Source organism: Heterodontus francisci, chromosome 4 (genome assembly GCF_036365525.1).
Source record: "Heterodontus francisci isolate sHetFra1 chromosome 4, sHetFra1.hap1, whole genome shotgun sequence".
In the NCBI taxonomy this organism is placed as follows: Eukaryota; Metazoa; Chordata; class Chondrichthyes; order Heterodontiformes; family Heterodontidae; genus Heterodontus; species Heterodontus francisci.
The window spans coordinates 173,731,878-173,747,225 of record NC_090374.1 but is presented as its reverse complement, the minus strand read 5'-3'; the positions used below and the strand labels follow the sequence as shown (position 1 = coordinate 173,747,225).

The 15,348-nt window shown below is 44.5% G+C and overlaps 1 protein-coding gene across 5 annotated transcripts in view; it reads left to right on the top strand.

Annotated features, from left to right (window-relative positions):
- Window positions 1-15,348, top strand: part of LOC137369403 (amyloid-beta A4 precursor protein-binding family A member 1-like) — a 208,684-nt gene that overhangs the window by 178,997 nt on the left and 14,339 nt on the right. For all 5 annotated transcript variants that reach the window (XM_068030578.1, XM_068030574.1, XM_068030575.1 and 2 more), the window contains 2 exons: window positions 5,807-5,926; window positions 9,482-9,622. In XM_068030578.1, coding sequence (XP_067886679.1) covers window positions 5,807-5,926; window positions 9,482-9,622 — 261 coding nt within the window. The remainder of the gene's footprint in view (window positions 1-5,806; window positions 5,927-9,481; window positions 9,623-15,348) is intronic.

Below are 15,348 nucleotides of genomic sequence, written 5' to 3'. Positions count from 1 at the left end.
ATACCTGCTTTTAGGGAACCATTCAGCAGAGTGCTGCTGAATTGTGTGGGACCCCTACCGAAAACAAAAGGGGGCTACCAGTATCTTCTCACCATTATGTATGTGGCTGCCCAATTCCCAGAGGCCATTCCCCTAAGAACTATCTCTGCCAAGGTAGTGGTGGAGGGACTAACCCAATTCTTTATCCGATATGGGCTGCCTGCCAAGATCCAGTCAGATCAGGGCATGAATTTCATGTCTGGGATCGTTGAAAAAGTCATGGGTAATCTGGGCATAACCCAGCTAAAGTCCTCAGTCTATCTTTGGAAAGATACCACCAGACCCTAAAGACAATGATCAGGACATACTGCTACGAGTACCCCCATGACTGGGACAAAGGGCTGGGATTTCTTCTGTTTGCCACCAGGGACTCACCCAATGAGTCCACTGGCTTTAGTCCCTTTGAATTAGTTTATGGACATGGGGTGAGATGTCCTGTTAAATTAATCAAAGGGAAGTTTTTGGGACACAGGGATGAGCCCTCCGTGTTAGACTACATTTTCATGTTTCAGGTTCAGCTCATGAAAGCCTCTGCAGTGGCTCAGGAACACTGTAAAAACCTCCCAGACAGCTCTGAAAAGGCAGGCAGACAACCATGCCAAAACATTTCGGCCTGGAGACCATATATTGGTACTACTCCCAACTCAGGGTGAACCCCTGAAATCCCGGTTCAGTGGCCCATATCAAGTGGCAAAAAGGATTAGCCAGGTAAATTATTTGATTGACACCCCAAACCGAAGGAAAAAACAAAGGCTATGCCACATTAATATGTTAAAACAATATCACAGCTGGGAAGGGAACAGACAAGCACAGGACTGTCAGACAGTCAGGAAGGGGATGAAAAGGACAATGAGGACAGGTTAGAGGAGGACCAGGAGGATTCCCAAATGGAACCCCCTACTGTCCGGTTAGCCAATACTAAAATGTTAGAAAAATTAGACCCCATATGCCTCTATGTAAATGCAGGCCAAAGAGGCACCCTACCAAGGCTGCTAACAGCATTTACATAAACCTGCAAGGGAAAGGAAAGTTCCCAAAAAGGCAAACCAACAGTGAGGGAGATGCCTCACCTAGTTGAAGTGCCGCAGGGGAGTGCAGTGAAAGCTGGACTAACATCTGCGATGGGTAATGTCCCAGAGGATTGGGGCAGATTAGGAAAGAGACCCTCCCCGCAGAAAAGGGAAGGAAAAATGCCCTGAATTAAACAGCACTTGTGTGACTCAGCACAAAACTAAAAGTGTGGTCAGTGTGGATCTACCCACTGAAGAACCCAATGATCAGGTCTCAAACCCAAAGTTAATCAAACCCAGCAATTTCAATTCAGAATTTAGCAAGAACAAAGGCTGGAATTTTTCATTGGGCGGGAGGCCTTGTCCACCGGCCGAAAAGTCGGTGGCGAGACTGCCTCTGCCGGGCCATGCGGAGTCAGACTGGGATTTCTCGCTCCCCAGGCCCTTAATTGGTCTTGGGGACCTCCTTGAGGCAGGAAGTCCCGCCTAATGGAGTTGCCAGCCAATTAGCGGGCCAGCAGCTCTTAGTCCCAGCAGCGCCACTGGGAGCGGTGGCCACTGCTGGGACTACACCCAGCCATTACAAACAAGATGAAGCACGGCCCCTGAAGACAGGTAAGTATTTAGGGCCTCACCAGGGGTAATCAGTTGGGCCCCAGTGAGGCAAAGGGGGGTTGGTTAGGGGGGCGGGGGGAGTGTGTATGTTGGGGGTAGTTGGGGCTTCGGGGGTGGCCCTCCATGGGGCACAGGGTACCCGATCAGGAGGGCCCCCCCCCCCACCAGCCAGCAAGAAGGCCACCTAATTTCAGCAGGCAGGGTTTTTGAGGCTTCTGTCGTCCAGCCGCTGAGGGTAAAACACACGGCGGTGGGAGGAGGCCCTTGGTGGACCATCTCACACTAACGTCGTCCTGCACAAAATTGCAACGGGGGAAGGAGGGGGTCAGGAATGGCCCTGCCGCCCCACTTAATTTTACTCCCCACACCCCCCCCCCACCACCCCGCCACAAGCCTGCTCATTTGGGGGCGTAATATTCCAACCAGGGGCCCAGAGGAAATCTCACACACCTCACAGGGGCTAAAAAAAACAATTGATTACCCACTGCCACTCTTGGGAGAAAAATTATCAATGTAATTGCTGACACATTGTTCAGGGTATAACCCACACATAACCATCCCAGACAAACTCCAAAAAAAGAAAATTAGATTAGCATAGCTGTTGCACACAAAGCCAGCTGTCAAAATTCTAAGATTAATGAGTGAATTTGGGAATGAGTGTTGAGAATGAATGTGTGTTTTCTTTTGTTTCTTTTCCACACGTTTAATGAAATGTTCCAATTGTCACATTTCATTCCGCATGGCACGAAGGTGTCAAGAAAACACGAGATGCCAAATGAGGGATTTTTAATTCATCTGTTGGAAACTTATATTAAACTTTTAATGGGAAAATTCCTGTATTTAACATTAAAACAAACTGGCAGCCAAGATGACCACTGCAATTTGCATCTGAAACATCTTTTCACATTCCAAAGACCCAATTGGAGACAGAGGGTTGAGTAACATGGACCCAGAACAATGGCTTACTCTAAGTGATCGAATTACGTAAGATTGCTTCATTAGCACAGCATTCAAGGCAATCCTAACGCCTTGACCTTTAAAGAGCAAACCCCCTCCAAGTGCAAATATTGGCATGCTGGAGCCTGGGGAGCCAATTCTGAACCTTGAATATCATTAGAAGGTTCCAGCTGTTATGTGACTGTCTGTGCATCAATGTGAAAGCTAAAAGTTTCCATGGCCAAAGACAGACAGGCAGTAACTCAGACTGTGCAGAAGGAGAAAGGCTGTGTGCCTCTCTCCCTCTCCCCACCCCCCTCCATCCAGATAACTCAAGTTTGAACCCTGTCTGTGACTGTGGACCCTCCAAACCTACAGATTGCTACAGACGGAGACCAGGGGAAGAGCGTCACCTACATGTCTGCCTCCAAGAAAGCCTTGAGCCACGCGAGCCAGTCACAAATTGCCTTTTGACCAGCCAAGGACTTCAAGAATACAACTTCAGCTGGAAGACCACCGAATCATCCAACTTCACAGACTGTGTAGTTAATTTTCATTTATTCTGGACTCTAATCCAACCACAAAATCTACTTTTCCCTCTGTAATCTATTCGTGTGTCTCATGTGAATGTGTAGCATAAATTTATTATTTTTTCTAGATGGGTTTTAGATCGTTAAGAATAATAAACTCACCTCTTTCTTGTTTAAACTTAAGAAAATCAGTCCGATTGGTTCTCTCACCATCACATTAAAGGTGAAAAGTAAAACACTCACTGAGTTGGTAAGCATGACCACTGTTTAGAAAAAAGGAAGAAACCCTGTTGCGGTCAAATAAGAGGAAGGACAAGAAGGGAGCCTGGGACCCCCTCCTCACCTAGCCATAACAGTTGGGCACAGACTCTTAGCTCACCAAACCTTAGTGTAGCCTGTGTAACGGAAACCCCACATGTCACATGGAAATATTAATTTTGGTGTATGGAACGTTGCCTGAGACTTTTACTGGACATTATTACAAATAACTTTTAAAAAGCAGAACAGAGCAGCTCAAGAAGGCCTGGCACAATTTGCATATGAGAAGCCAAAGGCCGGCTGGAGACGGGGGTGATTACCCAGTCTAGAGAACCATGGGGGTGCTCTGATTAAATTACCTAGAATGGTTTTGTCAATGTTGATCATCAAAAGTCATCTACACCAATTGACTTTGAAAATGTCAAACCTCCCACTACCAAGTATGTTTGCACAGCTTGAGAGAACTTTAAATTTCAAAAAAGCCTTTCATAAACTTTTGTTTCAAACACAAAGAGATGGTCACGTCACATGACTGCCTGTGTAACTCTGGGAGTTTGTGAATTGTGCTTCAGAAAGCAGACAGTAACTGAACTCCAGGGAAGGAACATCTCTCTCTCTCTCTCTCCCCAGCAAAGTCCCACGGAAGCCTCGGCAGCTACTAAGTCTCAAGACTACAGATCCTTACAGGCAACAACAAAGAAGACATGGATTAAACCCCCTCTTCTGCCTTCAGGAACCAGAGAAGCAAGTCCGAATTGTGCACGTGGCCCAGCGAGGACCTCAAGATTTTAATTTCAACTGAAGACACTGAGACTCAGTATTTAAATTCGATTTTTATTAAGGACTCTATTCCAACCTCCCAACTCTTCTTTTTCCCCGCTGTAATCTATTTGTGTGTGTGTGTGCGCGTGCGCCTCTCATGTGGATGTGTCGTGTATTTTAGTGATTTTAACTGGTTTAGAGTGATCAGGTTAATAAACTTACATCTTTCTTGTTTAAACTCAAGAAGCCCTGTCTGATTGGTTCATTTACAATTATAATTAGAGGAGCAGGAGCAAGTGCTCACTGAGGTGGTAAGTTAAATCACTGTGTTAAAAGGATAAACCCTGTTATGGTCAAACCAGAGAAGGGGCGAAAGGGGAGCCTGAGACCCCTTTTTCACCTGATCGTGACATCTGTTATATTGTTAACTCTGTTCATTGCTTCTTAGTGTGTTGCCACAGAGAAGGACCACAATCACAATTCCATTCCCATTGTCCCAATGTGGTCAGTGCATCTTCAATGGCCACTTCCTATTCCTCATCTGTATGCTTTCTCTCAGTAACATCATCTTCTAATGTTGCCTGGCTGCCACTATCTTCACCTCCACAACTTTCACTGTGCTGCCTATTCAACAGCAGTTTTCAGCAGAGCCAGAACCTGATCTTCAGCTCAACAGTAGCAAGACTGAACTCATCCTTTTCAGCTCCTGTCAGAAACATTACACGTTAATAATTGCTCCTATCCCCCTTCCTAGCTGCACATGCGCACAAGCACACATATGCACACGCCCGAGCACCCGCACACACAGGCTGAATTCAACCGCATGCAATCCTTGTCTCCAGTCCAATCCGCAGCTGAACTTTAACGTCACAATTGGTGCATTGTGAAGATCACTTCTGGAATATTATGCCTTCTATGTTCCTACTTCAACCTCAGTGCTGCCAAAACCCTCCTCCATTTCTTGATTTAACCAGCCTCCTGAACTCCCAACTTATCCAGGAACCCACTGTTCATGTCCTCACCTGTACTGAGACCTGTGTGCTAGTTTCCCCTGCTCTCGTCCACATTGGCTACTGGCTTCTAGTATGGTAACTCCAGATCCTTATCCTTCTTTTCAGATTCTTCCACGCTCTTGCTGCACCCTACCTCTGCCATCTTCACCTACCCCTAGTCAGAGCAAGCAGCATACTTCCTGTGTGCCCCTCTCGTTTCACTGTCAGTGGTGAAGCATTCATACAGAAGAGCTCTGCTCTCACTATCCTCCTTCCTATCCTTCAGAAGACTCGTTCAAACCTTCCTCTTCCAACATGCATTCAGATCCCATCCGCCTCATCCTTTCTTTCCACTCTCTGCTCGATGTCCTCCAAGCTCAGTGGAACACTTTACTATGTGAAGAAGTTATATAATTGTAAGTTGTTGTGAATCACTCAGACAGGGCATCTCTTAGGTTTCTTGACAGGAAGTCATTGAACAGCACAGAGGTAGAAGGGACACACTGAGAAGCTGAAAGAGTGCTGGTGAAGCCAGTCAAACAAAGAGACAAATGAAATATAATTACACATTGGCCTCACTCTTGCTTGTTAATTCTTTGAACAGTCCAGGTCCCAGTCTGTCTGAGAGATAACTAGTTCCATGTTCTTTCTTTTTTGAATCAAGGGTTTGAAGAACCAATCTCGGGTGAAACTGAACATTGTGCGATGCCCCCCTGTCACGACAGTGCTCATTCGAAGACCGGACCTGCGCTATCAGCTGGGTTTTAGTGTACAGAATGGCATTGTAAGTGGAATTGCTTGCTTTGGGATTGGTGAAGGGCCTCCTGCACCATAGTGCAGAAAGCAACAAGGTTGATGATGGTAGGAGATGAACTGACATAAATCAAGGGGATGTTAGCAGATGGTGATCTTGAGTTTTATGAGAAAGAAAGATGTTTATACAATGCCTTTAAAACAACAGAATGTTCCACAGCGGCTTTACAGCAAGTGAACCACCGTGGTAATGTCGTAAACAAGGCAGCCAACTTGTGCACAGCAAGCTCCCACAAACTGGGGTTGTTCTCCTTACAGCAAAAAGGTTAAGGGAAGATTTGATAGAGGTGTTCAAAACCTTGAAGGGTTCTGATTAAGTAAATAAGGAGAAACTGTTTCCAGTGGCAGGAGGGTCTGTAACCAGAGGACACAGATTGTAGGTAATTGCCAAAAGAACCAGAAGTGAGATGAGGAAACAATGATAACTTTCAAAAGGGAATTTGAAGCTCTACTTAAAAAGGAAAAACTGGCAGTGTTAGGGAAAGAGCAGGGGCGTGAGACTAGTTGGACAGCTCTTTCAAAGAGCTGGCACAGGCACGATGGTCCGAATGGCCGCCTTCTGTGCTGTATCATTTTATGAAACAGGAACGAGAAATGACCAGAAAATCTGTTCTAGTAATGTTGGTTGAGGAATAAATTTTGGCAAGTGCACCAGAGAGAATTCCCCTGTTACATGACACAGAACGGACAGTAAATTAATAAATACAATTCCTAAATACAAAAAAATTGCTAAAATGTTTCTTAACTCCATTTACCAGCCTTATTTCCATATCTCTTGATACTGTTATCAAGGGATATGGAAATGAGGTTTGCCAATGGAACTGAGAAACATGCCAGCTATTACAAAGTGTTACAAAATATTTCAACACAGAACAAGCCAGTCGGCCCAACTGGTCCCTGCTGGTGTTTATTGTCCACAGGAGCCTCCTCCCACCCTATTTCATCTCAGCCTATCAACATATCGTTCTATTCCTTTCTCCCTCATGTTCTTATCTAGCTTCCCCTTAAATGTATCTCTGCTATTCATCTCAAATACTCCGTGTGTTGGCGAGTTCCACATTCTCACCACTCTTTTGGGTAAAGCAGTTACTGCTGGATTCCCATTTGTATTCATTAGTGGCTAGCTTTTATTTAAGGCATGATCTAATTGAATAGTGGAGCAGGCTTGAGGGGTTGAATGGTCTCTTCTTGTTCCTAAAACTATTTACTTAATGCTTTCCTAGTGCTGGTCCTTGGATCTCTGGAGTCACACCACCATCACCTCTAAGATATCAGCTAACTCACACAAAGATATTCCAGCTTTCGGAGATGGTCAGCAGATCCTTTTTACTGCACACTTAGAAAAGTACTTCATAGGTTGTAAAGTGCTTTAGGACATTGTGAGATTGTGAAAGACACTATAGAAATGCAAGTCTTTCTTTTGCTCTTTCTCTCACTCTCTCTTGCTCTTTTTCTTTAACTTCGCTCTTTCTCTGCCTCACTCGCTCGTTCTCTTTACTTCTTTCTCCTAGTAGATCCAGAGTAGGACTGCCAGCGCTCTTTCTGTCTTATTTTTAAATAATGACTTATTTCTAGCATTTTTCAAAGTGGCACACATTAAACATTTGCAGTTTTTAGCACAGTTTACACTTTTGAAAAAAGTCCTTCTGCATGACAAACTGTTCAGAAAGCCTTTGGGCAAGGGGAGAAGACTTGTATCATTTTTATCAGCAAGATTTTGCACAAGTGACATGGTAAATTGCGTTCCAACACGCTCGCATTCCATGTTTCTAAAGATTTACCAGACAGTTTTTTTCATGAAAGCAGCGATGAGGATTCAAGAACTAAATTATCATGTTGCTGTAAGGCAGTAGTTATTTTTGAATTTTATTTGGAAATGAATTGCATGCCATTCAATTTTGCAGCCAGACAAATGGAATTCTTCCAATGCCATACTATAACCAACTGTCTTAACTCTGAAATAGTACACCGTAATGATGGTCAAGGTTTAATGTTATACAGTACATTCAAAATGTGGTACACTATAGACTTTTGAATGTAAATAAGTATATAAAAAAGGCTTGCATTTATATTGCTACTTACGCGGTGTCCCAAAGCCAATGAAATATTTTTGAAGTATTGTAATGTTGGAAGCAGTTTGTCAAAAGTTTGTCATTGTCAAAATAATGGCTGTGGGACCTTTTACATCCACCTGAGAGGGCAGACATGGTCTTGACTTAAAATCTCATCTAAAAGATGGAGCCACCAACGGTGTGGTGCTCCCTCAATACTGCACTGGTATGGTCAGTCTAGGTTATGTGCTGAAGCCTCTGGAGTGGGTCTTGAACCCCCAACCTTCTGACTCAGAGGTGAGAGTTCTACCCACTGAGCCACAGTTAACACTACATAAGGCTGTGCAATCCTGGCTTCTCTTAAAAGCCATTGATGGAAGTTAGGAATAGGTTATCTCTCTGTCCTATTGGTCAGAAAAACATATGTGGTGCCGGAACCCGAATGAGATGGAGCAGTAACTTGTAAAATAGTCGGCTACATGTATAAATAAGTCTCCAAACATTTTTAAATAAATTACGTATCTATCACGCTGACTAGTTATAACACATCTAACCTGGGGGCCTTCTGTAGGTGATATACACAGAGTGAATGATTCAGAGGAGTAGCTGTCAATCATGATGTCTGCAATGCACTGACATTGTGGAGCAGTACCATGTAACTAAAGCAGCAAATCAGGCTGCAAGTGCTTCTTGCATAGCCTAACCTTAAATAAGAATGTCTTCACAGAATCACAGAATTGTTACAGTGCAGAAGGAGGCCATTGGGCCTATCATGTCTGCACCGGGCACATTAACCAAACTAAAATTGAGCCTTCTTGGGTATTGGTGAGAGGTGTACAGGGTGAATTAATTTTTTTTTGGCTCCTCTTAAGACATGCTGCGATGCTGCTAACTGGGAGCCTGTCCTGTCGGGATTCCATTCAGGAGTTTGGCCACTCACTCCCTGTGATGGAGCTGACAACAGTACAGTTGCCAGCTGTAGTTGGCCTTAGTTCTGGAGGTTTCATCACATGACCTCCCACCCCCCCACACTCCCAGCATAGGTCACGCAACACGTCCATATTCATCAGGCCCCACCTTCCCACGGCTAATTGGAAAGCGAGCCAATTCTTCACCCAGTTGGATGATTCTTGGCTGTCTGTCAAATGGCCATTTTTCCCCCATTTGCAATATTCTTAAATCTAATAAATAAGTGTTCAAAAATGAAAAGAAAACTTATTTTTGGGCCCCAGTGATTTTTCTCCAGGTTTTTGATTTGCTCAGAGCAGTATCCAGGAGATTAATCTTCCAATCCTGGAGGGTTGGCAACCCTCAGCAGGAGCATGATTTTGTCCAATTACCCCTTTAACATTGAGATGGTAGATAATAGATGTTTGACAATGGCTGAAGCTTCCACTTAAATTGAAGCTGCATTTAATGCTTGTGAACTGCATCTTCGTACACCGATTAATGACTGGTTTCTGAACATATTTCAGATCTGTAGCCTTATGCGAGGAGGAATTGCAGAGCGCGGTGGCGTGAGAGTTGGCCATCGGATCATAGAAATCAATGGGCAGAGTGTGGTTGCCACGCCTCATGAAAAGATAGTCCACATTCTGTCCAATGCAGTTGGTGAGGTAAGGGTCATTGTCCATCCCGTTCATGAATATTTTGATGAATAACTAATGAAGCTTATCTGTTTCCCTCTCTTCAGTTACTATTCTTTAAGCAATCGAAAGGAAGAGATTCCGTTGGCTATAGAAAATGATTTCTGAGTGGAATTGCATTTGGCGTAACTGCCTTCAGTTCTGGGCACCGTACCACATGAAGGATACATTAGCCCTGGGGGGAGTGCAGCACGTATTTATCACATCAATACTGGTGCTAAAATGGTTAAATTATGAGGACAGGTTGCAAAGACTAGGCTTGTATTCCCTCGAGTATAGAAGATTAAGGGGTGATCTAATTGAGGTGTTTAAAATGATTAAAAGGAGTTGATAGGGTAGGTAGAGGGGAACTAGTGCCTCTGGTGGGTGGAGTCCAGAACAAGGGGATATAACGTTAAAATTAGAGCTCGGCTGCTCATGGATGATGTCAGGAAGCACTTTGTCATACAAAGAGTAATGGGAATCTGGAACTCTTCTCCCCCAGCCTCAAAAGTGGTTGACGCTGGAGATCAATTGAAAATTTTAAAACTGATATTGATGCATCTTTGTTGGGTAAGGGTATTAAGGGTTACAGAACCAAGGCAGGTAAATGTAGTTGAGGTACAGATCAGCCATGATCTAATTGAATGGTGGAATAGGCTGGAGGGGCTGAATGGCTTCCTCCTGTTCTGTGTCCCTGTTTAGTTTTCATTATATGTTTTGCCTTTTCTCCTATTGTCCCCTGATCACACTCTGAAGGCAGTTCAGGCAGGTGTGAGCATCTTATTCCGTGAGTTTATTTAGGCAATTGCAACTTGGAGAAGACTTTCCCACCATTTTGTCCCTGTGGGGAAAAATTCCAGAGCTCCACTCAACACCTTGCACTAGCAGTGAAGGGTTTAGATAGAGTAAATAAAGAGAAACTGTTCCCACTGGCAGAAGGGTTGAGAACCAGAGAACACAGATTTCAGGTGATTGGCAAAAGAACCAGAGGCAGATTGAGGATAAACTTTATTACGCAGCGTGTGGTTAGGAACTAGAATGTGCTGCCTGATAGGGTGGTGGAAACAGATACAATAGTAGCTATCAGAAGGGAATTGGATAAATATTTGAAGGTGAAAAAAATGCACGGGAAGAGCAGGGAGTGGGACTAGCTGGATTGCTGTTTGAAAGGTACAGATATAGCATGATAAGAGCACAGGAGGAGGCCATTTGTCCCATTGAGTCCCTGCCGGCTCTCTGCTCAGTGGACCAAATGACTTCCTTCTGCACTATACTCTTCTATGATTCATACTGATGTGTAATTGGGACCAAAATCCAAATGTTTAATCATTGTTTAGTTAAGTTATAGTCAGAGTAGCACTCTAGTCATAGGGGCCTGCATTTTAAGAGTGCGCCACCGAAGTATGCGGCGGGCATAAAAAAATGCGGCCTGCCCACATGGGCACGGAGTTGCGGCGACTCATTTGATTGGCCGCGGCGCCCAACCCAGCAATGACATGGAAGGGGCAAGCGCGGCGTCATTTTTGAAGGGCTTACAGCCCTCAATGGACATTTAAAATTTAAAAAGCCAGGTAAGTTAAATTTTCGCAAAACAAATTTAAATAACCTTTCCATGCATTTCCCCCCCCCCCCCACAATGGCATTTCCAAGCATTTGTGCCCCTTTGCCCCCCGGAATTTGAATATTGAGAATTTGACCTTCTCCAAAGTTCGGCAACATTGCCCTTTATCCCTTCCCATCAACCCCCCCCGCCCCCCCGACCAACCCATATCGTTATTATCCTGCTCGCCCCTCCCGCACAGAGAAAAAATACTCCTCCCCCATCCCCCCAGGTGTCGCGCCACGTTTCCCCAAATGGAGATTCGAAGGTGCGGCATTGTCGGCCAGCCGAATGAAGATCGGTGCGGCGATTAAGAAGGCGACGGGACCCTCATTAAATCAAGTATGTAAATTAGTTTAAATATTGAAATGGGGATCCCATCACCGAGCGACGGGGTGGATGCCAGGAGGCCTCACCGCCGTGATCGGCATGGGGCCTGCCAGTCGTCGGGGTCGGTGGCGGGCCTCCGCTGCACCGATCTTCTTGCCCCCCGCCACCATTCCTGAAGGTGGAGAGGCTTTTAAAATCCAGCCCTGGGTTAGTTTCTAGGCTGGGGGAGGAAGTAATTATCGCTGAGTTTCTGACAGGCATCCATTACCCCATGCTGAAAAGCGAGTGTGTGGACATTGACTAAATATATGATCATCCCAGTGGCCATATGCTGCAGAGTTCTATAACCAGCCTACACACAATCCACAGGCTCAATGAACAATGATTCCTTGGACCAATGCGTGGTAAGTCAGCAACCACAGTAGGAAAGGAAGAAATTGTAATTCCGAAACAAACCTCTGTATTTCAGATTAATTTTCCTTCACGAGTAAGAACTCCCATGTTTCAGGTAGACAGATTCCAGTTCCTGGTGAGTCTGAGTTTACAGCTATGACACAGGTTTGCTTTCTCTAGTCTCTGAGTCAGACGGTTGTGAGTTCAAGTCCCACCCCAGGGAGTTGAACACATGAATCCAGGCTGACACACCCAGCGCAGTGCTGAGGGAGTGCTGTCATTTGGATGAGACATTAAACCAAGGTCCTGCCTGCCCTCTCAGGAAGGCAGAACTCATTGTAATCCAAGGCATTTACCTGTTGTGCCACAATCCAGTTCCATTGCTGGAGGTGTTTGCTACTAATGAATCAAATAAGGAATTCAGGAGGATCTTCTTTACCCAGAGAGAATGTGGAACTCACGACCACAGGGAGTGGTTGAGATGAATAGTATTTAAGAGGAAGCAGATAAACTCATGAGGGAAAAAGGAATAGAGAGTTATGCTGATTGGGTGAGAAGTACACCCGAGAGGGGAAGACGCATATGGAGCATAAACTTCTGTACATGCAGCTGTTCAGAGCACTGTACACCAGGACTTTGAGATTCAAGTGGATGATCATTATCATTGGAGCAATGAGAATTGCAGACGATGTGCCTGTTTTAGTGCTGTACTTTCTGTGCAATTTCTGAACCTAACATGAATCAACCTCCAGATGCAAAGGGAAAATTGGAGTCAGTTGGCAGTTCCGCTGATTCTGGAATGAAATGCACATCCCACCTGTTCATTCCAGTTCTTCAAACCAGCCCAAGCGGAAGTTTCTGCATTCTGAAACTGACAGGAGTGATCACACAGGAATAAATGATCAAACAAAAAGATTGTGGCCACTTTGAAATGCTACTTTTTTGTCTTCCTGTCCATTCCGTCTTCCTGTCCGTTCCATATAACTTGGTCCTATCATGTGGCATATGTGCAGTCTGTTTCTTTAAAGCTTTAATGAAATCTCATTACTGTGTTGGAAAGACAGAGAATGTAACATGTTGAATCTTGATGGAACAATTTGTGATGTAGATTTAGGAAAAAGATCCGTCTGAGTGGGAGTGTGTTTGTGGCTGGGTGTTCATTCACCAGGCACATGGACAGTGGACATGAGTGAACTCATGTTTGTTGATATGAGTGTTTGTTTTGGTGGAATTCTGTTCAATTAAACATGATCTGCCCAGTTGCTTCAGTTTCTGCCCTGCATTGTTCCCAGCTGTAAAGTTGCACATATGTTTTTATTCTTTCATGGGACACGGATGTCGCTGGCAAAGCCACCATTTATTGCTCATCCCTAATTGCTGTTGAATTGAGTGGCTTGCTGTAGGCCATTTCAGGGGGCAGTTAGAATCATAGAAAATTTAAGGCACCGAAAGAGGCTACTTGGTCCATTATGTCTGTGCTGGCCGAAAAACAATCCACCTATTCTAATCCCCCCTCCAGCACTTGAGATGCATATCCAGACTCCTTTTGAATGAGTTGAGGGTTTCTGCCTCAACTACCCTTTCAGGCAGTGAGTTCCAGACCCCCACCTCATCTCCCCTCTAATTTTTCTACCAATCACTTTAAATCTATGTCCCCCTTGTCACTGGCCTCTCTGCTAAGGCAAATAGACCCTTCACCCCCTTTCTATCCAGGCCCCTCAAAATTTTGTACATTTCAATCAGATCTCCCCTCAGCCTTCTCTGTTCCGAGGAGAACCACCCCAGCCTATCCAATCTTTCCTCATAGCTGCATTTTTCCAGTCCTGGCAACATCCTCATAAATCTCCTCTGTTCCCTAACTAGTGCAGTTACAGACTTTCTGTTATGAGGTGACCAGAACTGCACACAGTACTCAAGTTGTGGCCCAACCAATGAATTATACAGTTCCAGCATAACCTCCCTGCTCTTATATTCTACACCTCAGCTAATAAAGGAAAGGATTCCATATGCCTTCTTAACCACCTTATTGACCTGTCCTGATACCTTCAGGGATCTGTGGACATTCACTCCAAGGTCCCTCACTTCCTCTACACTTCTCAGTATTTTCCCATTAATCATGTATTCCTTTACCTTGTTTGACGTCCCCAAATGCGTCACCTCACACCTCGCCAGGTTGAATTCCATTTGCCACTTTTCTGCCCATCTGACCAGACCATCAATATCATCCTACAGCTATGCTCCTCGCTATCTACCACATGGCCAATTTTTGAGTTGTCTGCAAACTTCTTGATCATGCCCCCTACATTTACGTCCAAATCGTTAATACATACCACAAAAAGCAGGGGACCCAGTACTGAGCCCTGCGGAACGCCACTGGAAACAGCCCTCCAATCACTAAAACAGCCGTCAACAATTACCCTTTGTTTCCTGCCACTGAGCCAATTTTGTATCCACCATTCTGCATTTCCCTGGATCCCATGGGATTTTATTTTTTTAACCAGTCTGCCATGTGGGACCTTGTCAGAAGCCTTGCTAAAATCCATGTAGACCACATCAACTGCACTACCCTCATCTATCTTCCTTGTTACTACTTCAAAAAATTCGACCAAGTTGGTCAAACAGGATCTTCCCTTAACAGATAGTTCATGCTGACTATCCTTGATTAACCTGTGCCTTTCTAAGTGACAGTTTATCCTGTCTCTCAGAATATATTCCAATAATTTGCCCACTACTGAGGTTAGACTGATTGGCCTGTAATTATTCGGTCTATCCCTCACTCCCTTTTTAAACAGAGGTACAACATTTACAGTTCTCCAATCCTCCAGCACCACACCTGTATCCAATAAGGACTGGAAAATGATGGTCAGACCTTCTGCTATTTCCTCTCTTGCTTCTTTTAACAGCCTGGGGTACATTTCATCTCGCCCTGGAGATTGATCAACTTTCAAGGATTCTAATCCCATTAATACTTCCTCTCTGCCTATGTTTATCACATCCAATACTTCACACTCTTGCTCCTTAACTACAATATCTGCATCAGTCCCCTTTTTTGTGAAGACAGACGCAAAGTATTCATTAAGAACAATACCAACATCTTCCACCCCTACACGCAGGTTACCTTTTTGGTCTTTTATGGGCCCTACTCTCTCCTTAGTTATCCTCTTACTCTTAATGTATTGATAAAACATCTTTGGGTTCACCTTGATTTTGCTTGCCAATATTCTTTCATGCCCTCTCTTTGCTTTCCTAATTTCCTTTTTGATTTCACCCCTCCACTTTCTATACTCCTCTCAGCTTTCTGTAGTATTGAGTTCTCAGTGTCGGATATAAGCTTTCCTTTTCTGCCTTATCTTACCCTGTAAGCTGCTTGACATCCATGGGACTCTAGATT